This window comes from Dendrobates tinctorius, unplaced genomic scaffold (assembly GCF_039654945.1).
Source record: "Dendrobates tinctorius isolate UK_male_01 unplaced genomic scaffold, ASM3965494v1 ptg000034l, whole genome shotgun sequence".
Taxonomy (NCBI): Eukaryota; Metazoa; Chordata; class Amphibia; order Anura; family Dendrobatidae; genus Dendrobates; species Dendrobates tinctorius.
In genome coordinates this window covers 7400557-7425302 of record NW_027361702.1, presented here as the reverse complement: position 1 = coordinate 7425302, position 24746 = coordinate 7400557, and the positions used below count along the sequence as shown (strand labels likewise).

At 45.1% G+C, this 24746-nt stretch overlaps 2 protein-coding genes across 4 annotated transcripts; one reads left to right on the top strand and one right to left on the bottom strand.

Moving 5' to 3' along the window:
* Positions 1–1806: 1806 nt before the first annotated feature.
* On the top strand, positions 1807–7708 carry LOC141087518 (uncharacterized). Its single transcript, XM_073573070.1, has 5 exons — positions 1807–2411; positions 5148–5326; positions 5399–5625; positions 5698–5779; positions 5858–7708. The coding sequence occupies exons 1-5, from the start codon at positions 2090–2092 to the stop codon at positions 6068–6070; spliced, it is 1023 nt and encodes a 340-aa protein (XP_073429171.1). The 5' UTR covers positions 1807–2089; the 3' UTR covers positions 6071–7708.
* Positions 7709–10675: 2967 nt separating this feature from the next.
* On the bottom strand, positions 10676–24644 carry DNAAF6 (dynein axonemal assembly factor 6). 3 transcript variants are annotated; one of them, XM_073573068.1, is made up of 7 exons: positions 24620–24644; positions 21287–21414; positions 17261–17333; positions 14090–14189; positions 13921–14017; positions 10997–11082; positions 10676–10912 (listed from the first exon to the last, which is right to left on the bottom strand). In XM_073573068.1, exons 2-7 carry the CDS (start codon positions 21371–21373, stop codon positions 10768–10770), a joined length of 588 nt encoding a protein of 195 aa, XP_073429169.1. In that variant the 5' UTR covers positions 21374–21414; positions 24620–24644; the 3' UTR covers positions 10676–10767. The 3 variants fall into 3 exon arrangements, with proteins under 3 accessions (XP_073429169.1, XP_073429168.1, XP_073429170.1); XM_073573067.1 differs by lacking the exon at positions 24620–24644 and adding an exon at positions 21876–21907; XM_073573069.1 differs by lacking the exon at positions 24620–24644 and adding an exon at positions 21876–21903 and having other exon boundaries at positions 10676–10897.
* Positions 24645–24746: the final 102 nt, after the last annotated feature.

The window sequence follows — 24746 nt, the reverse complement described above, 5'->3', positions numbered from 1 at the left end:
GGACAGGAAAGACACTGAGGGAAAGGGGGTGGGATGGGGCCTTTTAACCTCTTGTGTGCTTTCTTGTCCCTGTAAGGAGGAGGAGTACATCCTCCATGGTGCTGTCAGGGGGACGTCCTGGAAAATAGATTTTATGCTTTGGAGTAAAGACTGACTCCTCGGCCACCGTTTTGTTACTACACGAACGACAGATTCGTTTGTCATATGTTCTAGGGAGGATTTTCCTACACAGTTCACATTCCCTGTTTTGACATGGACTTTTTCCCCTAAACAAAAAAACATGACAGAAGCCATTATTACCGACATGTTTTGCCTTGCAAAGGCACTTACCCACCAGAGCCCTGGGTACCACAGTAGCCTGTGGGTTCACTTCATCCTGTATGAGCGGTTCCGCTGCCGGGTACGCCATGCATTCTTGAGAAACCGCTGCCGCTGTTGTCCACTGCTCACTTTTTTTTTTTTTTTTATCTTATCTGGTAGGAGCTGTGTGCGCACCCCTGGAGCAACTCCCTCCCCTAAGTGTCCAGCACACAGTCTCTCCCGGCGTGTGACATCATTTCCAGTGTGACCAGAAGCCGTCCCATTCACTTGGTGCCAGCGTTGTGATGGACACGCTCCTGCCCAGCCCAGCCTCCTGACAGGAGCAGCTGCCAGGGAGTCCAGCAGGGGGAGGAATTTTGAGGCGCAGCACATGGCAGCTCCCAGGACGCCGGGCGCCCAGCTGCCCCCAAACCACGGACCTTAGTCTCCGGACTTGACTTAGAGGGGGATCCCCCTGGAGGTATTCAGCATGCCGCAGGAACAGGAAACCAAAACTGAGGAGAGAGGTGCCACCCCCTTCTTTTCTCTCTGCTGCAGGTTTCCTGTTCCTGGGGGCAGATGCCATCTCTCATACAGTGCTGTCATGGGGAAAGGAAAAACTTGCTGTGTGAAGGTGCAGGAGCCAAGGAACAAATGGAGGACGAGGTAATAGATGTCCTACAGTTATGAGATGAAGAGGATAACGATACCTTCTGTTGTCTGATGGCAGGAGGGGACAGAGGAAGCAACCTTGAGTGTTACCCTGCCACAAACACAAGAGAGTTGGACATCATGGAAGTGACCAACACATTAATGTCTTCTTGGTGAACCATCTTCAATATGATGGCTGTATTCTTAGCATTAGAAGTAGTGCTGACTTCTGGGCTGCCACTGTTAGATACACAGTACAAGTTTAGCCAGCTGCTTCTGTAAAGGGACACGCACATGCTGGAGTATCAAAACACACTTGAAGACAGGCAATCTTAAGAGTGGTTATCCCCAAGACAGCAGTGAGGCACACAGTGTGCATCCCTGTTCTAAACATCCAATGCTGGGAATGTCAAGGCATCATCCCATTGAATAGCAGCAGCTTAAATGGCATAAGCACTTACTGCGAGTCATTTCACACATTTTAGACTAACCTGTGCACCAGCTGAGCAGAGTACACGTCTACCATGATGTGAATGAAGGATAAAGTGCATCCAGCTTGGTTCTGACTCCCTGCGCTCAAATCAGACCTTTCCAGTTAACTCTACCCACTAATGGCCCACACTCTTACCTCCAACTTTTTTCTTCATAATCCTTGTCTTTCAGAGCAGAAATCTAAGTTTGATTGAGTCACACGACAGCCAAGTGTGAAAATCTTTCGTGAGACTACAGAACAGATTCTAGTTTACATCCCGCTGCCAGTCTCATGTATTATTCGACATCTCCATGCACAAGCTGTATAGTTACATCATAACCACTAGATTACGTGCGGACACTTGCTTGACCGTCTCACACCCTTTTACTTAGGCCTCTTTCACACTTCAGTTTTTTGCCATCAGTCACAATCCGCCAAAATTTGAAATTGGCGGATCCGCTTTTTCTTGTTGCGGATCCGCCAATTTCCCCATTGGGATACATTAGTGGCGGATTTTGACGGATGGTCGTCCGTTGCGTCCGATATTCGGCGGATCCGCAAAATTCTTTGCGGATTCTGTCTGAGGGGGACGGAGAATGTAACGTTTTTTTTCGCCGTCAAAATGGCGGATGACGGCGGATCCGCCGTCATCAGCCATGCGGTAGAATGGGGCCCTATGGGCGGCGGATCCGCCGAGATCCGCCATTTTGCGGAATCCGCCGGCAGGATCCGCAAAATCGCACTGCGCATGCCCAGAAAAAAAGATACTTTTCCAGACAGTCCCAAAACTATATAAGATGGGCTAATTGGGCCCAGACATGCAGTAGCAGCCAGACAGCAAGCCAGCCAGACCACCACCAAGCCTGCAAGACAGCCACCAAGCCTGCAAGACAGCCACCAAGCCTGCCAGACCACCCAGCCTGCCAGACACCCACCAAGCCTGCAGCCACAGCTATCAAGAGGCCTGCCAGTACCAGCTTTACCAAGTGTGAGTATACCTATGACATTTCTGTGTATGGCCTGCAAGTGTGTAGCGTGTGTGTGTGTGTGTGTGTGTGGTCTGTGAGTGTTGCATGTCTGTTTTTTTTTTTTTATATTTTTTTTTTTCTGTTGCTTGTGTACTGCATTTTATTTTCATACAACTGTAATTATATTGTATTTTTTATGCTGTGATTGCTGCGATTGAGTGGTGTATGGTATGTGGTGTAATTGGGCCCAGACAATCCGGCACCAGCAACACTGAATACTCCAAGCAAGATATCCGACTCCAGCCTGCCTGACAGAAGATTCAACTAGAGCTATAAAACCTGTCTGCCCATCTGCAAGTCTACCACCTGCAAGACCCCTGGAGCGTGTGTGTGTATGTGTGTGGCCTGTGTGTGCATTTTTTTTTTTTTTTTTTTCGTTCCATTTTTTTTTTTTTTTTTCTGTTGCATGTGTACTGCTTTTTATTTTCATACAACTGTAATTATATTGTATTTTTTATGCTGTGATTGCTGCGATTGAGTGGTGTATTGTATGTGGTGTAATTGGGCCCAGACAATCCGGCACCAGCAACACTGAATACTCCAAGCAAGATATCAGACTCCAGCCTGCCTGACAGAAGATTCAACTAGAGCTATAAAACCTGTCTACCACCTGCAAGACCCCTGGAGCGTGTGTGTGTATGTGTGTGGCCTGTGTGTGCATTTTTTTTTTTTTTTTTTTCGTTCCATTTTTTTTTTTTTTTTTCTGTTGCATGTGTACTGCTTTTTATTTTCATACAACTGTAATTATATTGTATTTTTTATGCTGTGATTGCTGCGATTGAGTGGTGTATTGTATGTGGTGTAATTGGGCCCAGACAATCCGGCACCAGCAACATTGAATACTCCAAGCAAGATATCAGACTCCAGCCTGCCTGACAGAAGATTCAACTAGAGCTATAAAACCTGTCTGCACAGCTGCAAGTCTACCACCTGCAAGACCCCTGGAGCGTGTGTGTGTGTGTGTGTGTTGCATTTTTTTTTTTTTTTTCTGTTGCATGTGTACTGCATGTTATTTTCATACAACTTTAATATTGTATTTCTTGCTGTGATTGTGTGGTGTAAAGGCTGGTTTCATATTTGCACTTTATAGCGCAGGGATAACCTGCACACGTCCACCACTAATCCCCGTCCCATCTGGTCATCACTGCCTACTAGCACACATGGACGCTTGCGATCTGCACACCCTATCTTTAGTATGGGGTGCGCAGATTGCAAGCGTTCATGTGCGCTAGTAGGTGGGGATTAGTGGCGGACGTGTGCAGGAAATAGCTGCGCTATAAAGTGCAAATGTGAAACCGGCCTAAATGGTATTGTATGTGGTGTTATTGGGCACAGACATCTACATCAAACACCAGCCTGACTGTATCAGTCAGGCTGGTGTTTTAATGTAGATGTCTGTGCCCAATAACACCACATACAATACCATTTAGGCCGGTTTCACATTTGCACTTTATAGCGCAGCTATTTCCTGCACACGTCCGCCACTAATCCCCGCCTACTAGCGCACATGAATGCTTGCGATCTGCGCACCCTATCTTTATCATAGGGTGCGTAGATGGTGCGCTGGCAGGATTTTACCATGTGCTGCGCACTTTTGAAGGTGTGCCCTTGCGCGCCAAACGCAGCATGTTGCATTTTGGCGCGCACGGCACACCTTCAAAAGTGCGCAGCACACTGTAAAATCCTGCCAGCGCACCATCTGTGCACCCTATGATAAAGATAGGGTGCGCAGATCGCAAGCATTCATGTGCAGTAGTAGGTGGGGATTTGTGGCGGACGTGTGCAGGCCATCGCTGCGCTATAAAGTGCAAATGTGAAACCGGCCTAAATGGTATTGTATGTGGTTTGTGCCCAGACATCTGGCAACAGCCACACTGAAGAAACCGAACCAGACATCAAACACCAGCCTGACTGATAGAATTTCAAACTCCGCTGCAAATCTTCCACCTGCAAGACACCTGGAGTGTGTAGCCTGGCTGTGTGTTATGCGTGTTTGCGTTTTTTTATTTTTCATGTATTGTGGTATTTAAAATAAAGAGCAGAGTAGCTCCTATTTTTTGGAAAAAAAAAAAATAATAAAAAAAAAAAAAAAAATAAATTGTTTTGAAAAAATCTACTTTGTATCATTTTAAAAAAGGTAAAATTAAGTTACCATAAAGGTAATTGAAGTGTTCTGGTATACAAGTGTGGTTAAAAGTGAGATTGCAACATACCATGAAAAAATGGGTATACACAACTGAGTTTCAGGGAATTCAAAACCATGCAAACACAGTGGGTATACACAGAAATTAAACACCTTCAATCACTGGTTACATACTCTGTTGAGAGTTTCAGGGAATGCAAACACTGGTATACACACCAATTACACACTACACGCCTTCAATCACTGGTTACACGGTGAGACCTTTAATCACTGGTTACACTCTCGGTGAGAGTTTCAGGGAATGCAAACTGGTATACACAGCAATTACACACCTTCAATTACTGGTTACACTCAGTTACAAAACACAAAGAAAGTAGGTTTACACAAAATATTAGACACCTTCAATCACTGGTTACACTCTGAGATAAGGGAATGTAGACATGCAAACACTTAAAATTGCGTATAATTAGTTTCAGGGAATTACACATACAAAATGTGGTTTTTTTTTTGTTTTTGTTTTTTTTTTTAAAACTTTCATATCATTTTCTTTCAGTTCACACAATGAAGCGCCACCATACCGGCAGACACGGCCAGCCCAACCGTAGCAGAGATTCAGACCGCAGCAGGGATCAACGCAGCAGACATGACCGGTCAGACCGCAGCAGAAACAACCCTGACCGCAGCAGAGAGGAACAGCCACACCGCGGCGTACAGGCAACCATTAGTTTCCCTGTAAGTATAAAGACCTGAAAGCTTATTATGATCCTTTGTATAGTAGCTTAACAAGTCTCTTTATACTTGCAGATCACTTCAAGCACTACCAGCAGGGTAGCAGCAGAGAGAGCCAGCCAGGCTGCAGCAGAGAGGCCCAGCCAGACCGCAACAGAGACTGCCAGCCAGGCTGCAGCAGAGAGGCCCAGCCAGACCGCAACAGAGACTGCCAGCCAGGCTGCAGCAGAGAGGCCCAGCCAGACCGCAACAGAGACTGCCAGCCAGGCCGAAGCAGATACTGCCAGCCAAACATTTTCCCTGTAAGTATAAAAGCCTGAAAGCTTATTATGATACTTTGTATAGTAGCTTAACAAGTGTGTTTATACTTGCAGATCAGTTCAGGAAGCAACACAGCTGCCCCAAGCCGTAATGTCTTCTCCTGAAAGCTCCCCCTCACATCATCAGCGAGCTGAGGTAAAAAAAATTTTGTTTATTTTTTATTTAAAATAATTTTTTTGTGGTTAAAAACACTATCCTATTATGTTTTAACAGGAAGCTGATTCAGAGGAGCTTCCAGGAGGAGACGTGCAGGGTGGAGAGACACACGGAGGGGGTGCGCAGATTGTAAGTTTAGCACATACACAGATACATAATGCTACACCCAACACAAACATTCATCACAGTGCACACCATAATTGCATCCATCCAAACATTTTTTTTTTTTTTTCCCACAGTCTTCAGAATCCGGTGCCCGCACTAGAGTGACTCCCAGGACATCCCAGGGTCGTCAAGGTGATGCCTCTGGTGGTCGGCAAACGGTAAGTAACCCTATTTTGATAATTGTTTAAATGAACATCATGTGTTTGAATATAATGTAATTTTTTGCTTTTTGTTTTGTTTTTTATCTTCACAGGTTTCACAGCGTGCTCCCCGCAGACATCAGGAGGAGGGTGTCATTATTGATAGTGATGACCTCATCCATGAGGTGGAAATCCGGGAGCCGCTGTGGAACATGGCAAACCGTCTTCATGCCGACCAACCAACCACACGACGGCTCTGGGATGAAGTCTGTTCTTCAGTTATTGACAACTGGGAGGAACTCAATGCGAGGGCCAGGGATTTTGTGCGTAAGTATTACAACTTCAGTAACTTTATATTTCCAGCATGTGAAGTGTTGAATACTAAACTTTTTTTTTTTTTTTGCTTCACAGGTGACAGGGTTATCACACGGTGGCGGTCGCTCCGGGATCGCTTCAAGAGGGACTACAACAAAGAGATTCAGACCCCGAGTGGATCGTCGGGAGGACGCCGGGGACCCCAGTACAAAAACTACCAAGCCCTGGCGTTCCTGCGATCTACAATGGCGTGCAGAAGGTAAATATTCCCCAAACAATTCCTGTAGTAGAAATGTTTAACCAATTTTTTTTTCAGCAGACTTAAATTAAATATCAATATTTTTAATATACATTTTTTTCTTCTTTTTTTTTTTTTAGCACCATCTGCAGCACTCAGGAGTCTGCATCACAGTTGCGTCCCTCTGGAGTGATCCCTAGTGAGACCGCCCCCGGTGACCACATCGAGGTATCCGACCCCTCTGTACCTACCCTCTTGTCTGATCCCTCTATCCCCTCCACCAGCACTGGAGCAGCAGGGCAGACTTCATCACATGAAGCTGCTGGTGACGACTTGTTCCCTGTTCCCCACCCCTCAGACACTGCCGCAACATCTCGACCAACTTTTGGTTCTGGCCGGCAGCGTCTGAGGAGTCAGGAAAGGATGACCTTGTCTGACTGTTTGAGTCTAAACTCAACTGTTCAACACGGTTTCCACACTTATGGACAACGGTTATCTTCTGGGTTGACCATGATCAATCAAAGTATCATGGAACTCAGAAGATACATGGAACAGATGAGTTTAGAATCAAACCAGACACCGAGACATACCTTTTTTCATTCTGTTGTCCGGCAAATGGAAGGTTTAAGTACTCACCAGCAGATGCGTGTGATGCAAGCCTGTCAGAATGCTCTAGTGGAAGTGCTTGCTGAAGCATCTCTTCCTCCCCCTGTCTATCCTTCCACAGTCCATCCTCCCCCTGTCTATCCTTCCACAGTCCATCCTCCCCCTGTCTATCCTTCCACAGTCCATCCTCCCCCCCGTCCATCCTTCCACCACCATCAATCACACAGCCGTCCCTCCTCCTACCACTCCCTCTCCTTTCTCTAGTTCCCCATTCCATTCTTCCCAGTACCTACCTTCCCCATTGCATTATACCCCAATGCCCTCGCCATACCCACCCCCACATACACCTTCAATGTACCCACAAACCTCGTCTGTCCATCCACTCCCGTCCCAACCACATGTGTTAAACCCCCCTTCCACTTCTGGTCCTCACCAACTCCCTCCCCAGTCCCCTACCGCCCTCGATGTGGTCAACCCTGTTAACCCCCCCCTCCAATACTATCTCCACCCAACAGTATCATAGTTTGTAATTTACCAAAAAAAAATTAAAAAAGTAATATACCAAAAAAAATTAAAAAAGGTAATATTATACCAAAAAAAAGTTACCAAAAAGGTAATACCAAAAAAAGTTACAAAAAAAGTTAAGAAAAAAAATTAAAAAAAAAAATACAGTTAATACAAATTGTCAGAAATAAACTGTTTTTTTTCAAAAAACTTTATTGTGATGTTTATTTTTTGCTTCTTTATTCAAATTACACCAGTGGTGTAAAAGGTAAACACAACACTTGTTAACACAACACACAACCCTGGGTAATATTTCACAGTACACCGGTGGTGTACAAGGTACAAAAAAAACACTTGGTAGCACAACATTTGATAACCAACACTTGTGAACATTTCAAAGTGTAAAACGCTTGGTACACAACACTTGGTAACTTTACGCTTGGTACACAACACTTGGATAACTTTACGCTTGGTACCCAACAATTGTTAACACTGCAAAGTGTAAAATTAACCAAATCACATGGTAAAACACAATGCTTGTGCAAAGCAAACACTTGGTAAAATTTCAGATAAAAAAAAAAAAAAAAAAAATTACTCACAATTGGTAAGAAGAAAATTATATCATGTGATATTGCCAGTCCACTTGTCCCTCTGGTGTAACAAAATAATCTGCAAAGGTATCCCTAATTCTTGCCACTGAACCAGTACTCCGAAAAGTTTGCTGCTCATAATCCCACAAGGTGGTTTCATACACATTGTCATCGATGGAAACTGGTTCCTTTGAAAGGACAAAATTGTGCAGGATTACACAGGCCTTTACCACCTCATCCACAGTCTCTGTTTTCATTTTCATGGCCGTTAACAGGACTCTCCATTTTGCAGTTAAAATTCCAAACGCGCACTCCACCACTCTGCGCGCTCTGGTTAACCGATAGTTATAGATTCTTTTCTGGTGTGTTAATCCACGACTACCATATGGCTTCAGTAGGTGTTTTGAAAGTTGAAAAGCATCGTCGCCAACGCACACAAAAGGCATTGGTGGGCCTGTTGTTCCAGGGAGTGGTCTTGGAGGTGGGAAGTTAAAATTGTCTCCATACAAGCGACGGCCCATGGTGGAACTCTTGAATACCTGTGAGTCGTTAGAACGACCGTATGCACCAATGTCCACGGCAATGAATTTGCAGTTTGCATCCGAAATGGCCATTAGCACAATGGAAAAGTATTTTTTATAGTTGTAAAACTGTGAACCAGATCCCATGGGTTTCACAATCCTGATATGCTTGCCATCCACGGCACCGATGCAGTTTGGAAACTGGCAGATATCTTGAAACTTCTCTGCAATCTCCAGCCACCTCTCCTGTGTTGGCTCTGGGATGTATTCCTCCTGTAGAGAATCCCATAATGCCCGGCAGGTCTGTTGTACAATTCCAGCAATAGTGGAAATCCCAATCCGGAACTGGAAATGGAGGGAGGTGAAGGATTCTCCAGTTGCCAGGAATCTTAAAAAAAGGGAAAAAAAGTAAAATTAATACAAACTACAAGCCATAACATAACAATAAAAGCCTGCAGAATCTGAAACATTTTAAAAGGTAGATAACTTACCGAAGGGTCACCATCAAACGCTCCGCCGGTGATATAGAAAACCGCATGTAGGTGTCCCTTCTCCGGATTTGTTCTCCAACACGATCCACCAATATCTCAAAGAATTCCATCCGCATGCGCACGTAGTTGAAGAACTTGTCCGGATTCTCCCTCAATTCCAGGTACAGTGTGGAAAAAACGCCACGGGTGAACCTCTGCGCATTAATGGGATGAATCCACTGGCGCCGTCTCCTCATACGCAGGATTCGCAGTCTTTTCTCCCTCTCGATAGCAATAATTGCCAACCGATTCAAGTGAAGATCCAATTCCACACAGAAGCTGTCAATACTCGCAATAACTCCTTCCAGACTCGCACTAACTCCTTCCATCGCTGCCACTAGCTCTAAAACCTTTCAAAGAAATTGTATCACAACACCCTAGATATATTTCTCCCTAGTTTCCAGCATCCAATCACATTTGAGAGCATTTTCCAAGAGCGAATCATATTTGGGAGCATCCCATTTTGGAGGAGTGGAAAAACGGATCCGCAAAAAAACGGATCCAACGGATGACAAAAACGGATGCAAACTGATGGAACGGATCCGTTTTGTCGAGGATCCGCAGTAAAATCGGTATGGCGGATCCTCAACAAAACGGATCCGTTCCATCAGTTTGCATCCGTTTTGTTTCCATTTTTGCGGATCCGCCATTTTCAAATTTTTGGCGGATTTTGACTGATGGCAAAAAACTGAAGTGTGAAAGAGGCCTTACATAACCAGTCTGTTTAACAGACATCCTTCAGAAAGATCATTTGCATAGGTCAGAGCTCTGGAAAATGTTGGTTTGATCTGGCAATGTAATAAGCTGACATTGCAGTTTGAGAATTCCCTTTGTCCTCTATAATTCTGGGGTTTCATGGTAAAGAGTTAGATTGAGGGAAGGGGCTGTGATCTGACTATTAGACCAGTGTTGCTGGCTACACCTCAAACATTGACACGTCAGAAACATCCAAAGCATTCAGCTCGTTACTAGCCGATGTGGGAAAGGTGATGAGTTTGTGCATACGCTAACTCCAGTTGCTGCTGTTAGATGCCAGCTGTGTAGCACTGCCAGCCTCTGCTGAGTGTAAGCCAGGCTCAGTTCCTGAGCGCTACAACATGTGCAGACCACACATGTACAGGCCATGAGCAGTGAGGGGTCCCCCAGAGGTTCAAGTTACCATTGCTTCTTGTGATTACATAGTGAAGAAAAAGGGGGGCAGTCATAAGACAGTCAGTATTTGACATTCTGGCAGTAGCATGCAGTTTGTATTACAGGAAACTTACGTTAGTTATTAATCAAAGTGATTTTATTTTAATAAATATGAAACAGAAGTAAAACAAAATGACAAAGTGAATTCTTAACACTGGATTCGAGGGTTATGAAAAATTGACAAAGTCCAAGTCTCTGACCATAGTGAGGGTCACCTCCAGAGTTTGTGTATCCACTTTAAACTGTGCTTTCCCAGTTTTTTCATTGACTGGATGGGGAAGGTGTAGTCCAAGTTTACTGAGGAAAGAAACACTGTTAGAGAAAGGATTTTTCTAATGATACCAGTTAGTTGTCAACATGATGTGGGTCGGTACCTTGTGGCCTTTCATTACTTACTATTTGGGAGTACGGAGGTCTAGGAACTTTCTTGTTATGTCAAGTGACATGTCAGAGGCTCTTGTGTTGGGGAGATGGATTTTAACCTATCATAAGAGATGACATCTGAGGGTTAATAATGAACACATTTATGGTCACCACAACAGTATGTTTTACTTCTTCCACAACTGTTTGGCAACTCAATTATACAGGATATTTTTTTTGCTTGACAGTGGTACAATGCACATTGCTGCAGAATAGGTTTGTGGTAACATTAAATACAGACTTAGGCTATGTGCCAACGTAGCGTTTTAAAACGCACAGTGAAAACCGGACTCCCTCCCAGAAATTGCGTGTTTTTTTCTGCATGATTTCACCGCGATTCTCTCAAGCACTTTCCAAGCAATTTGAAGCATAGCTTGGAAAGTGATTGACAGGTTGGTCACACTCGTCAAACATAGTGTTTGACAAGTGTGAGCAGCTTTTTACTATTGAGGCTGCCTATGCAGCATCAATAGTAAAAGATTGGATGATGTGGGGGGGGGGGGGGGAGGAGGAGAAGAACACCCCACATACACGGGGTATATTTACCTTCCGGCATCCCGCGCTGCCATCCCGGGCCTCAGCGTTCCCAGCGATGCCTTGCGAGACATGTGATGACGTTGGTCTCGTTACAATAGCGATCTCGCGGGACTACGTCAAAAGGTCATTGCCGAAAGGCATTACTGGGAACGCTGAGGCCCGGGACGTCGGAAGGTAAATATATCCCGATTTTTTATTAGTTTTTTTTTACAGGGGTATGGTACCCAGGGCATGGAGGACAGTCTCCTCTCCTCCACACCGTGGGTACCAACCGCACATGAGACGCTTAACTTCCCGCATGGTGGTCATAGCCACATGCGGGAAGTAAGCGATTCTCATGCATTCCTATGGGTGCGGAATCGCGGCAATTCTGCGATTCTGCACAAAGGAAAGATCGTGCTGCGATTTTTTCCACGATGCGATTCCGCCGTGGAAAAAAGCGCAGCATTAGCACAGCATGTGCGGAATGCATGGGGGGGGGGGGGGGGCGGGCGTTCTGTACACGATTTTTAAACGTTTTCGCACCGAAAATCGCGGAAAAAAAAAAAAAAAAAAAAAAAAAAATTTTTTCGCATCATGGGCACACAGCCTTACAGTGTAAATTACTTACACTGCAAAATCATAGTAGTCCAGAAAAATTCAAATTAAATGCAAAACACTTCACTTCAATACCCACAGCATGGGAATAGTGGGATCCCAGGACACCAATGCAGCCATTTATAAAATGCTTCTAACAGGTGGTGCTATAAAGTGCAAGTCCTCTTCCTCTCTGAAGAGGCAATTTGCATATTCAATTTCACAGAGGAACTTTACATGGTGAATAAGCCTCCTTACCTTGACCTGCCAGAGCTGGTAGGTAACTCTCCACAAGGAGAAACGTTACCCCACAGGGCTCTGGACAGGGGCCATTCACCTAGCCAAATCAAGTTTCACATTCTACACTGATGAGGAGGCAGCACCCTGAAACACCATGTCTGGAAATTGAGATTTTTATTTGGCTTTTAACCCTAGTAATATTGCAAGACTTGTTTAAGGGTTGATAACGACTTGTATGATCGCTGCTTAAAATAGGTGGTGCTATAGAGTTAAAGTCTTCTTCCTCTCTGAAGAGGCAATTTGCATATAAAGTGACACTAAAGAACACTCAAGCCTGGACAAATCAGAAATACTGTAAGGGCTAAACACAGTAGTCTAGAGTAAAAGGCAATAGAGAGGAACACCCATGGCTACCCTTGGAGATCAAACCATTTTAGCCCCAAGTTCCTAAATAACACTCAGCTGCAGTCATGAATCCATAGGAATAGCGTAGGGCCGTGTACCCCAACTCCAGTCCTCAAGAGCCACCAAAATGTCAGGTTTTAAGAATTTCCTTAGTGTGGCCAAGGTGGTGGACTTATTGCCTGTACAGGTGAGCACATCTCACCTGTGCAATTTTAAGGCAAATCCTGAAAACATGACCTGTTGGTGACTCTTGAGGACTGGAGTTTGGGGGGGGGGGGGGGGGGAACACTGGTGTAGGAACTAGGATTCACTTACTTTGTTAGGCATCATTCACACAAGCACTGCAGTGTATTGCTTTTGACAGTACCAAGACACAGACAAATCCTGGCCTTGCCTAGGTGCTAACTAAATACAGTATAGATCCCGATTACTTCAGACACCGCCAAGCTGGCCCCGGTTTGGTAAAGCAAATAAAAAAAAAAAAACAGAAAAAAAAAAACCCAAAAAAAGGGTAACGTCCATAGCAGCCACTGATACTTGTTTCTCCAACTTAAAGACACATCCAGTCTGGTCCGCTTCACCAGTAGACTGACTCAGATGAACACCTGGTTATATGCAGGTGAGCCAGGTGCACTAACCAAACCCTGCAGAGCTAGGAATTAACCTGGTGAATAAGTAAACGTGCAGCTGATGAGGACCCAGGCACAGCATCCCACCAATCTTATGCTGTTTCACCTTGTGTCTTCCAGAAGCCCCAAGAGGAAGTGAGGCAAAAATGGCGTCAGACTGGTGGGACGCTGTGCCCGAGTCCTCACTGGCTACAAATTCATGACAATGCAGCAGTGAGGCATTTGTAAACTTGGGGAATCCAACCATTTTAGATTTAAAAGTGTAGCAATCACTTTTCATCTCATTATTGCTAGCATTTGCTTACTTTATAGAATCCTGGGTTCAAATCCCACCAAGGACAACATCTGCAAGGAGTTTGTACATTCTCCGTGTTTGCGTGGGGAGTATAGTTGTGTGAAAACCATTCACTTAAGGGGAAAATCAGAACTACTGCACACTTGTATTTTTCCTGAAATGTTTAAGCAAATGACAGTCACTACTCACATCCGAGCACATTGTTAGCAGCCGCTTACCACTAGATCCTCGCAGCAGGCTGTGGACGGGTTCTTTCGACTCAAGCCCGTAAAGAGATCTTCAGTTCCAACTCTCTGCTTAAAATGCATCTCGTATCTGAAAGAGAATTAGCGTTCTGTATCTGTGTAATCATAACCTGATCTATTCAGATATGAGATCTCACTGTACTTTGGCTGTTTTCGCGGGTCCAAAGAGTCATCAAATTCAGACCCATCAGGAACTTCAGAGACACTCCATATCGCCTTAGTGCTTTTGTCTTTTTGAAATGCTATAAGAGAGGAACAGAAGTCAGGGTAAGAGGATAGGCAAAAGTTTCACCTTGAAAAAAAACCAATCCTTAGTAAGGCCATGTTCACATGTTGCGTTTATGCAACATTACAGAGTACTGCAGTGTGCAGGTACCAGACCTCTGACCTTTCCTGGCGCACTGCAGTACTCTCTGCCCTCAACAGGGCAGAGTAAGTATGCCTGCACAGGAGCTGTGGAAGAAAGGAGGACATCGCTAGGAGATGGGAGGCACCAGACCGGACTCCTGGGTGAGTATAATCCAATTTGTTTTTCTCATCTTTCAGATTACATTGGGGGCTTGTCTACAGCATTACAGAATGCTGTAGATAAGCCCCCCCTATGGCGGTGGCTGCATCTCACAGGCCAACAATGGGGTGACAGATTCCCTTTAACCAGATATATCAACTCAAACCAATTTGTGTTTTAGCTTCTATAAAATACAGAACATCTGCACTTAGCAGAGAAGAAGCCATCCAGTTTGTGTAAGCATAGCCTCTCCTCCAGCTTCCAGAACAGCAGCTCTCATCACAGCTAGAGATGAGTGAACCCTGGATGTCTGGGGTCAGCAAACAGTTAAGTAAATGGGGGGGGGTACAGAACATCCAGCACAGCGTTTGTCACAGGGTCCTTCTCCGATACCACTCAGAGCAAGGGAAGTGTGAACAATCCCAAGACCTTTATTATAGGCAAAACTAAAAGGTCCATAAACAATCCACCACACTGAGGATACAATAGTCCAGAACAAGAATGCAGTTCAGTAACAGGATGAATGTCCAAGGAGAAGAGTCCAAAAATCCAGCAGATGATAAGATGGGTCCATATGCTTCCCCTTGTGACGTGCCGTCTTCACACGATCATCGCCACACAGGGTTTGACTTCAGCAGCTTCTGTCCTCCATATGTCCATGGGCAGCCAGACAGGCTGGGGTGGCTTTCAGGCCTCCCAGACCTGACAAAGGTGCCCTGGGGATTAAGGCACCACAGGGGGTCATCAAGAGGCATAGATCCAGTCAGGCTTCCATCTGAATCGATTATTTCAGAGATTTACACGGAAACCTCGATGTAAGCGCTCAGCGCAGAGTAGGATAATCATGTGCCGAGCCTTAAGCTATGTGCACACGTTGCAGATTTACTGCGGATCTTCTGTACAGAAACACTGCAGAACCGCAAGTGACTTACAGTACAATGTAAATCAATGGAGAGGAAAAATCTGCAGTGGTTTATTTTAAGCAGCATGTCAGTTCTTTTTGCGGCTCCGCATGGAGTGGGTGTAAGAACGCATGCCAGATCCGAAAAAAAAAAAAAAAAAAAAAAAAAGAATTTTGACCTGTGGATTATGCCAGTAGATGCAGATTCTGCACATACCCTTACTGGGATCTTCAGAAGGCAGAATGAACAGCTGAGCTTTTTTTTTTTTTTTTTTTTTTTATTGTTCCTCATGATTAGAGAACTTTATTCCTTAAGGTCAGTGCAATTACAGATTTATTCATTTTTTTTACATTTTGGCTGCTGCCACAAACTTTACAGAAGTTTTTTTTTTTTTTTTCCATCGCTTTATTCTGACGGAGCTGTATGGCGGCTTGTTTTTTTGCTGGACAAAATGACTTTTCATCTGTACCATTTTTATTTACAGTAGACTTTTTGATCGCATTTTATTCCACTTTTTCCCCCAGTGGTACAAGAAAGGATTGAGTATAGTTTGCCATTTATTTTATTTTTTTAACAGCATTCACTCAAGGGGTTAACTAGTGTGACGTTTCAAGATCGGGTTGTTCTTGACACGGTGATATCAGATATGTGCGCTTTCAATTAGGCACTTTATTTTGACTGCATGTATAGTGCAATGCACTATATGTATACTGAAAGTTTCTGACACCATGCTGTGAGCAGTCTCTTCTGATTTATTCACACTGCGGGGATAGGAATCTTGGGCATGTGCGTTAGTTCTCTGCGGCTCTCCCTCAAATCCCTCCACTTCTTTCCTACTGTGCAGAGTCATTGGGATCGTCAGCTCATCACTAATTCCCATGACGCTGCACAGTATGAAAGAGGCAGAGGGATTTGAGGGAAAGCCGCAGAGAACTAACGCACATGCCCAAGATTCCCTGCCCCGCAGTGTGAATAAATCAGAAGAGACTGCGGGGCGGGATAAGCAAGACATGTGATGTCATAGGATGGGCAGCACTAACTGCACATGCCCAAGAAATATTACAGCGCAGGCACCAGGAAGAGGAAAGAACGCAGAGGAGGTGGCACCAAATTCGAAAGGAGGACATGACTGATGGCTGTGAGGCGCCTGGGGAAGGGGGGACAAAGACCTGCCCCCTGGACAAACTACAGGTATGACGGACAAAATTTTAAAGCGATTTCTGCGGTGGAAGGGACGCAAAAAAAAAAAAAAAATAAAAAAAAAAAAAAAAAGCCACCTTGACAAAATGCAGCATTAGTGCTGCACAAGGTGGCTCTTTTACAAGATGCCTGGGGGGGGGGGGGGGTGTGACAGGCTCCCTCTAAGGATTTAGGGGGGGGGTTAACATCCAGAGGCGGTGCCCACACTTTGCCACCGGCAGAGCCGAACTGCTGTACTGATCGGGCAGGAGGTGCTGATATTTCAGCATCTCCTGCGCGATCATGCTGTGATCAGTCAGATTGACCGATCACAACGATCTGGGTGCGGGGACCGACAGCATGCGTCCCTGCACCTCCTTCCGTGCCCCTCAGTTGTCACAGACCACTGTCTGCACTTACTACCACTGCATGTTTACAGTGACAGTTCAAAGTCACAATGGACATAGCCCGTCCTGGTGCAGGAACAGATATCCGGCCAAGATGGGCTATGTCAGTCCTTGGACATTAAGGGGTTAAACCCACCACAATTTACTAACTCATAAGGGGTTAAACATAGTGACAAACAATGGCCGTGAACACAACGACGTCAGTTCTTTTGTATGGCGCTTTTTTTTGTTGGGGGGGGGGGGGGGGGGTAAAGGACTTCTGTTGCAAGTCATACAGATGCTAGCCCCCCTACGCAGCTTAGATCACAAATACTTACAAGCAGTAGCTTTTTTTCCTGGCTCTACGGGTCCAATGTTCCCTGGATTCATCCCACAGGATGCCGAAAGGCTCTGATTGGGAGAAAGAGAAACATGTGACAGACATGAATACAAGGGAGCCAAGCCCATTTATTCTAGCTCCTCGATCGGTCTTTGGATGACTGGCTGGGGTCCACTTTTTTTTTTTTTTTAGACATTCCACAAAACTACAAATACCTTTAATATCTATAGTTTATTTATCTGGTTCTAAATCTAGATCAGTGATTTATAGAGCCATTAGTCTTCTTGGCCGTCAGACACAACATTAACGAGTTCTTCCAACTATATTGGGGAAGAGTTTGGACGTAATGGCCGGCGGCAGTTTTACTGTGTGCTGTTCCAGTGAAGTCGGTTGAGGGAAGAGTCAAAGTATGGACAAACTGTTAATGGAAGTCGATTCTTTATACAACTCACTAGTGCCCAGTATAGTGTGCAGCAAGCGCCAGTGTGATGGATGGGGCTCTTATCAAGTTACATGGGCCAGAAAGTGGTTTTAGACAGAACTGAGAAGCAGGGCTGTGGAGTCGGAGTCGGTAGAAATGTACTGACTCCAGCTTTAAAAAAAAAGGTATTAATATTTCATAATTGAACTTTCATATGAATTTTATAAATGTTACTCAAATATATATGTTCTATCAAACTATGAACAACAGTGATAAGCAGTTCTGCTGGAGATAGACATTTCTTACTTCTTGTGTGTCACTGTTCTCCACTGCCCTTATCTAATCTTATACTTGGTTGACCTCATGCTGCCCCAACCCCCCTACTTACAATGTAAGTAACTGAAAGTGAAAATGTGTTGCAAATTCTTAGTAGTAAAGCTCCTCCTCTAGACTAGATCATACTAGGTGTGCGTCTTCCAAGCATCTCACAGCTGCCTGCTACTCAGAAGAGGAAGACTGTAAGAAGTATTATCCTTTCAACAAACTTTGCATCAGTTATCTGTGAGTACATGAGGAATAATAACAGTATTACTGACCACTATATCAGTTGTACGACCTGGCAATAATTTTGTACAATTGTTTTTAGGAAAAACAATTGTCATTTGGATTGTGAATGCAGAATTAAAAACCTGAGAATGTCAAAGAAGCATCACATTAAATCAGCTGTATTTGAACATTTCACCATCACTCAAGATAGAAAACATTATGTCTGTCAGTGTATGACAAATGATCCAGACAAAAACAAATGCTGTGAAGCCAAGATGAGTGCATATTCAGGCAAAGATAAAAATGCTCCTACCAGAGCTTCTAATCTAAAGAGACATTTACAGCGCTTTCATCCAGAAGTACTGAAAGCAGTGGATGAGAAAGACTGCATCCAAACCAATGAACCAGTGCCCAGCTCTTCCAGCCAAACAAAGGAGCAGACAACTTTGCAGCCATCAGTTGCAAGATATTTTGTCAGTGACAAAGTTACTGTGACAATGACAGTAGATACATTTAAAAAACAGATCATAGAGCTTGTTGTAAAGGATAGTGTGCCTATTTCATTATTTTCACGACCAGCTTTTGTGTGTCTGAATGGGGAAATGGCCCGCAAGCTTGGTGTTTCTCTGGAGAGAGAGAGAGAGAGTGTATTAGAAAATTAGTAATCGAAGAAGCTTTTAAACAAAAGGAAGAACTTAAAAAAACTCTCAAGGGACGCTTTCTGTTTCTTAAAATGGATGCCTGCACACGTCACAGAGTGAACTATTTTGCCATCAATGTCCGATTTGTTTGTGACAAAAATGAAATAGTTACCAAGACATTGGCAGTAAAAGACACCAAAGCTCATCACACCAGTGAGTTTCTCCAGGTGTTGGTGGAAAAGGTTCTGCAAGACTATGAACTTAAAAAAGAGCAAGTTCTTTCTGTCGTAACTGACAATGCTTCAAATATGATAAGTACTATTAAGCTAATGAATGAGAGTAATGATGGTGACCAGCAGCTAGAAGAACATTCTGGGTCCACAGACACAGAAATGTTTGAAATAGAGGAACACAGTATTGTAACTGAGGAGCAAACTGAAGTTGCTTCAGATGAACAGCAACATGATAGTTTAGATGATCTTGTTGAAACTGTGTCAATATGTTCTTTCATTCATCACATGCGCCGTGTTGTGCATACGCTACAGCTGGCTATAAGAGACAGTCTGCAAGAAGGACATGCTGCTGCACTGATTGGCAAGGTGAGAAAATTGGCTACTGTTGCCAGAACCCCTAAAGTTGACTCAATTTTGAAGAGACGTGCTGGAAAAGGGGCAATTATTGATCAAGCCACACGATGGGGCAGTACTTACTTAATGATTCAGCGCTTGGTTGAACTGAAAACCTTTGTAGACATTGCTAACCCTCAACTGACGCTAAATGAAAGTCAGTGGAATCAGGTGACTGAGCTGGAAAAATTGCTAGAGCACCCATTTACAGTGACTAAAAAATTACAAGCAGAGGACTTAACTCCAGGTATTTTCTTAAAGGAGTGGAAGAACCTGATGTCTCGCCTGTCCCAAAGAGGAGGGTTAATTGCAAGTGGCATTGCTACATCAATGAAACGGAGAGAGGAGCTACTATTACAAAATAACATTCTTTTGGCAGCTGTTTATGTAGACCCAATGCATTGGATTCTTCTAGATGATCAACAGCTAAGTAAAGGAAAAGAAGCTCTGTTTGAAATAGCAGTAAGGATGAAAGGGTTGCAGAACAGTCAGGAGGAACAAGAAGAATTTGGTCGTCCTGCCACATCTTCACCCTCATCATCAACTGATGAAGAGTTTAATTTTGAAAAATATTTGGATCACAAGGACCGTGCAAAGCGTTCCCGCATAGAAGAGTCATCCCCATCAAGGAACACAGCCAGTACATTTCAGCAGAATTTTTCATGTGCACTAAAAGAAATTGAGAAATTTGACCGTTCATCAAAAAAAACAGTGCAACAAGCGATTCCTCTGTATCCTGACATTGTCAGAGATGTTGCCCGAGTGGTTACTGCTTTGCCACAAACACAAGTTAGTGTAGAGAGGTTGTTCTCTGCTCTCAAAATAATTAGATCAGATTTGAGGGCATCCATGAAGGAGGATCTGACAGAGGCAATACTTTTTCTGAGGACAAATTTATAGATTTCTTCTTATTAACTGCATAAAAGTGTTTATTGCATATTTACTTACAGTTTAGAAAAGTTTATAAAAGTTATTTGCTATATTCTAATAAATGTAGTTTTTGCTCTAAGTGGTCTGATTACTTATATGATGGTGAGAAACTGAATAAGCACGATGTTTAATATTTTACAACAGTAAATTTGTTATGAATTGGCCATTTATGAAGGAGTCGGAGCCTGATAAAATCCAGGAGTCGGAGTCGCAACTGTGGCTTACCGACTCCACAGCCCTGCTGAGAAGTATGCCCCAATGGGACTTTGTACACCAAAAAAAAAAAAAAAATTAGATATATTTTGAGAAGGTAAAGTTTCTTTAAGCATATAACTAACATCCTGAGAATTGGTGATGAACACTGGACTGGTGGCAGCTGAATGCCCAGATTCCCCAGTGATCAGTAGTGTCGGCAGGATGCATAGTGAATGGAGCAGTGCATTGGAAGCTGCTGAGAACTAGAGGTCAGCGGCTGTATGCAAATAGTAGCTCATCTACAGCTCTTCTCACTGCTTCCATCCAGATCACAGAACCCCTTACATCTGTGGGCCCCTTCACACGTCAGTGTTTCATCTCACACGTGCCCATTATAACCTACGGTGCTGCTCACAAGTCTTTCCCGGCACCATGAATGACAAGGACCAACACAAGGCTGAAAAACATACAGCACAAGGCTGGTATTGTTACAGTCCATGTGCTCCACATGTCTAACATTGAAAGTATAGGAGAAGTTGTCATTTCTTTTCCAAAAACCATTAATGGCACCGGTACATTTCCCCCCCCCCCAAATACTGGTTTTATACAGAATCTCCATTTTTACGTTTTTTTTTTTTATAAAAACAAACACTCTTCATACTTACTTCAGTGTCATCTTCAGAGTTGTTAAGCAAGTCACACAAAGCCTCAATGGATAACGGGGAGGTGAAGTCAACATGACGATGATCCATAACTAAAATAAGCTAGACGGATAAAATAATAAAAGGATGATCTGGAGAAAAGAGAAAAAAAAAAAAAAAAAAGGTTGTATTTAGCGCTCATTTGCAGTTATAGCCATCTCTTCTCTAGTGGCGCCCATCATCCACGAGTCTGTTGGGGGTTTATTACTGCCCCCAACTATAAGAGCATAAGCCAAGTCATACACCTAATAAAGGCCACAAGCAGCGAGCGCACAGTGCTTCCATGGGTAATACTAATATATTAAACATTTAGGGGCACAAAACACATGGCACATGCCCCGCACATATACTAGGACAGTTTGGGGGGCGCAAGCCCACGGGATGGCCTCTAGCAAGTTTGATGAAAATGACCCTTCCAGAATCACCAGCCTCATGCAAGTCAGCAAAAACAACACAAATATTACAAGAGAAAAGCCTAGATCACTAACATTATATGAAAGCCCTGAATAACCAAGCTTAACGCAATCCTTCCCACCCAAGCCACTTTACTCACCACTGCTTCCCAGGGGCACACAGCACAATCAGTGGTGACCTCTGCCCTTTATACCAGACCTGTCCAATCCGGTGATTGGCCACAATCATCCCAAACAGCTGGCGTGGCTCAATGAAATGCCGTCCCGTTACCAAACTGACAACTACTCTCTTCACACATCCGACTTTCATGAAAAATCAGAATAGAAGTTGGAGAAACTTTCTGTATTTTTTTCTTCACACTTGGATCTCAATCTGATTAAAGTCTTATGCAAAAAATCTGCCCATTTTTCTAGCACGTGGTAAAAAAACCGGCATCTGAATGAGGCCTAACTTACTAAAACGTGCATTAAATAAAAAAAAAAGCATCACAGAAAGAACACAGCCGTATTTCCCAACGTCTGGTGACGATACGAGTGCAGTGCGGGATGCAGCAGCCGCCATGGTAAGGGTAAGTGCACACAGAGTTTTTTGGATCTGCAGATTTTGTAGTTAAATCCGCAGAACTAAAGTCCTGTGGTTTATCTGCGGTTTTACACCTCATAATGGATAGGTGTGAAACCGCAGCGGTTCTGCACAAAAGAATTGACATGCTGCGGATTGTAACCCGCAGCAAATCTGCAGCATGTGGACAGCGTTTTCCAGTTTACCATTTAAAACAATGGTACTGTACAACGCACCTAAATCTGCTGCAGAGCCGCAGGGCCAAAACCGCTGCGGATCCGCAGCAGAATCCGCACCGTGTGCACATAGCCCAAAGGCATAATACACTGATGAACAATCACTCACACCCCGGCCTTTCCTTTCTAGGCTGCTGGTCACACAGATGTGGTGCACAGTGTCTGTCCTACATCCAATTAGTGACACTATGAGATCAAGCGACTGCCCATCTCTATGTAAGTGCACCCCACAGGGACAGACACCCCAATCCCCCACACTAGAGGGTCAGATTTCTATAGCATGGTTTCATCTTTATGCAGGATGCAGACAGGCGCTTCATATTCCCTGGGGAAAGTGGAGAAAAGGCTTCCTATGATGTCCTACAAATACACGATAGAAGTGGCTGATTTAAAGGGGGTGTCTCGTGACCTTTCAGTCCATAGGGGGTGCCGTTGGCCTGAACGGTATGTTCTGCAATGGAACAAGCACAGGTAGCTTAGCCTCAGCATCGTGGGAGCAATGCAAGAGCAGATCCAGCTGCACTGCACTCCTTGCCCAGGAGACTGGCTACCTCTGATAGGCCGCACTGTGTGTCAGCTCCACTGCTCTCCTTGCCCAGGAGACCGGCCACCTCTGATAGACCGCACTGTGTGTCAGCTGCACTGCTCTCCTTGCCCAGGAGACCGGCCACCTCTGATAGACCGCACTGTGTGTCAGCTGCACTGCGCTCCTTGCCCAGGAGACCGGCCACCTCTGATAGACCGCACTGTGTGTCAGCTGCACTGCGCTCCTTGCCCAGGAGACCGGCCACCTCTGATAGACCGCACTGTGTGTCAGCTGTACTGCGCTCCTTGCCCAGGAGACCGGCCACCTCTGATAGACCGCACTGTGTGTCAGCTGCACTGCGCTCCTTGCCCAGGAGACCGGCCACCTCTGATAGACCGCACTGTGTGTCAGCTGTACTGCGCTCCTTGCCCAGGAGACCGGCCACCTCTGATAGACCGCACTGTGTGTCAGCTGCACTGCGCTCCTTGCCCAGGAGACCGGCCACCTCTGATAGACCGCATTGTGTGTCAGCTGCACTGCGCTCCTTGCCCAGGAGACCGGCCACCTCTGATAGACCGCACTGTGTGTCAGCTGCACTGCGCTCCTTGCCCAGGAGACCGGCCACCTCTGATAGACCGCACTGTGTGTCAGCTGTACTGCGCTCCTTGCCCAGGAGACCGGCCACCTCTGATAGACCGCACTGTGTGTCAGCTGCACTGCGCTCCTTGCCCAGGAGACCGGCCACCTCTGATAGACCGCACTGTGTGTCAGCTGCACTGGGCTCCTTGCCCAGGAGACCGGCCACCTCTGATAGACCGCACTGTGTGTCAGCTGCACTGCGCTCCTTGCCCAGGAGACCGGCCACCTCTGATAGACCGCACTGTGTGTCAGCTGCACTGGGCTCCTTGCCCAGGAGACCGGCCACCTCTGATAGACCGCACTGTGTGTCAGCTGCACTGCTCTCCTTGCCCAGGAGACCGGCCACCTCTGATAGACCGCACTGTGTGTCAGCTGCACTGCTCTGCTGGCTAGATCCCCAAACAGAAGGCAGAGAAGGTTTCATACTGCTTCTGCCCCCCAGAAGGCTGCATACCCAGAGCTGAGCCAGCACACACTGACAGTGCTTCCTCCTCCGGACCCAATGGTCGCTGTGTATAGGGAGCAGGATCTGCTGTGCAGCCAGGAGGCCAGTCTTCTGTAACTGGGGCTGGTGTACCGGCCCAGCTACAGAGGAAATCAGCAATGGGAACATGTATTCATATGTTACAGCGCCCCCTAAAGATGTAATAACACTATATGGGGGCACAGAGTGAACTGAATATATCCCCCTGCCCCCATATATAAAGACTGTATGAAGCGTTGGGCGCTCGGTGATGAGCTGTAGAATAACACTGTGACCCCCGACCGCCCACAGCAAGACATCAGGGACATCACTCAGGACGAAGCCCCGGAATATCCCGGAGAGGAACATTATTTACAAATGTTACACGCGCAGGAACAATCCCACATGTGCCCAGCCACGAAGTGGTTAATAAACGACACCGCTGCAGCTTTCTGCACCTATTACGTGTCTCTAGTCGTCTGCCTCCAGTCACACGGTGCGCATTTACCACAGATACCGTGAGTCCCGCCGGTGTCTCCGGAGCGGTTCCCACAGCAACATGGTTACTATGGTAACAGTCAGCTT

Excerpts from the sequence above, each read along its gene's own strand:
- LOC141087518 (XM_073573070.1), top strand. The coding sequence starts at position 2,090 with ATGGGGCCCTATGGGCGGCGGATCCGCCGAGATCCGCCATTTTGCGGA. Across the intron at positions 2,412-5,147 it reads CAGTACCAGCTTTACCAAGT|TTCACACAATGAAGCGCCAC; the intron begins GTGAGTATACCT and ends ATTTTCTTTCAG. Across the intron at positions 5,626-5,697 it reads GCCAGCCAAACATTTTCCCT|ATCAGTTCAGGAAGCAACAC; the intron begins GTAAGTATAAAA and ends TTATACTTGCAG.
- DNAAF6 (XM_073573068.1), bottom strand. The coding sequence starts at position 21,373 with ATGGATCATCGTCATGTTGACTTCACCTCCCCGTTATCCATTGAGGCT. Across the intron at positions 14,190-17,260 it reads AGGAAAAAAAGCTACTGCTT|CATTTCAAAAAGACAAAAGC; the intron begins GTAAGTATTTGT and ends CCTCTCTTATAG. Across the intron at positions 14,018-14,089 it reads GACCCGCGAAAACAGCCAAA|ATACGAGATGCATTTTAAGC; the intron begins GTACAGTGAGAT and ends ATTCTCTTTCAG.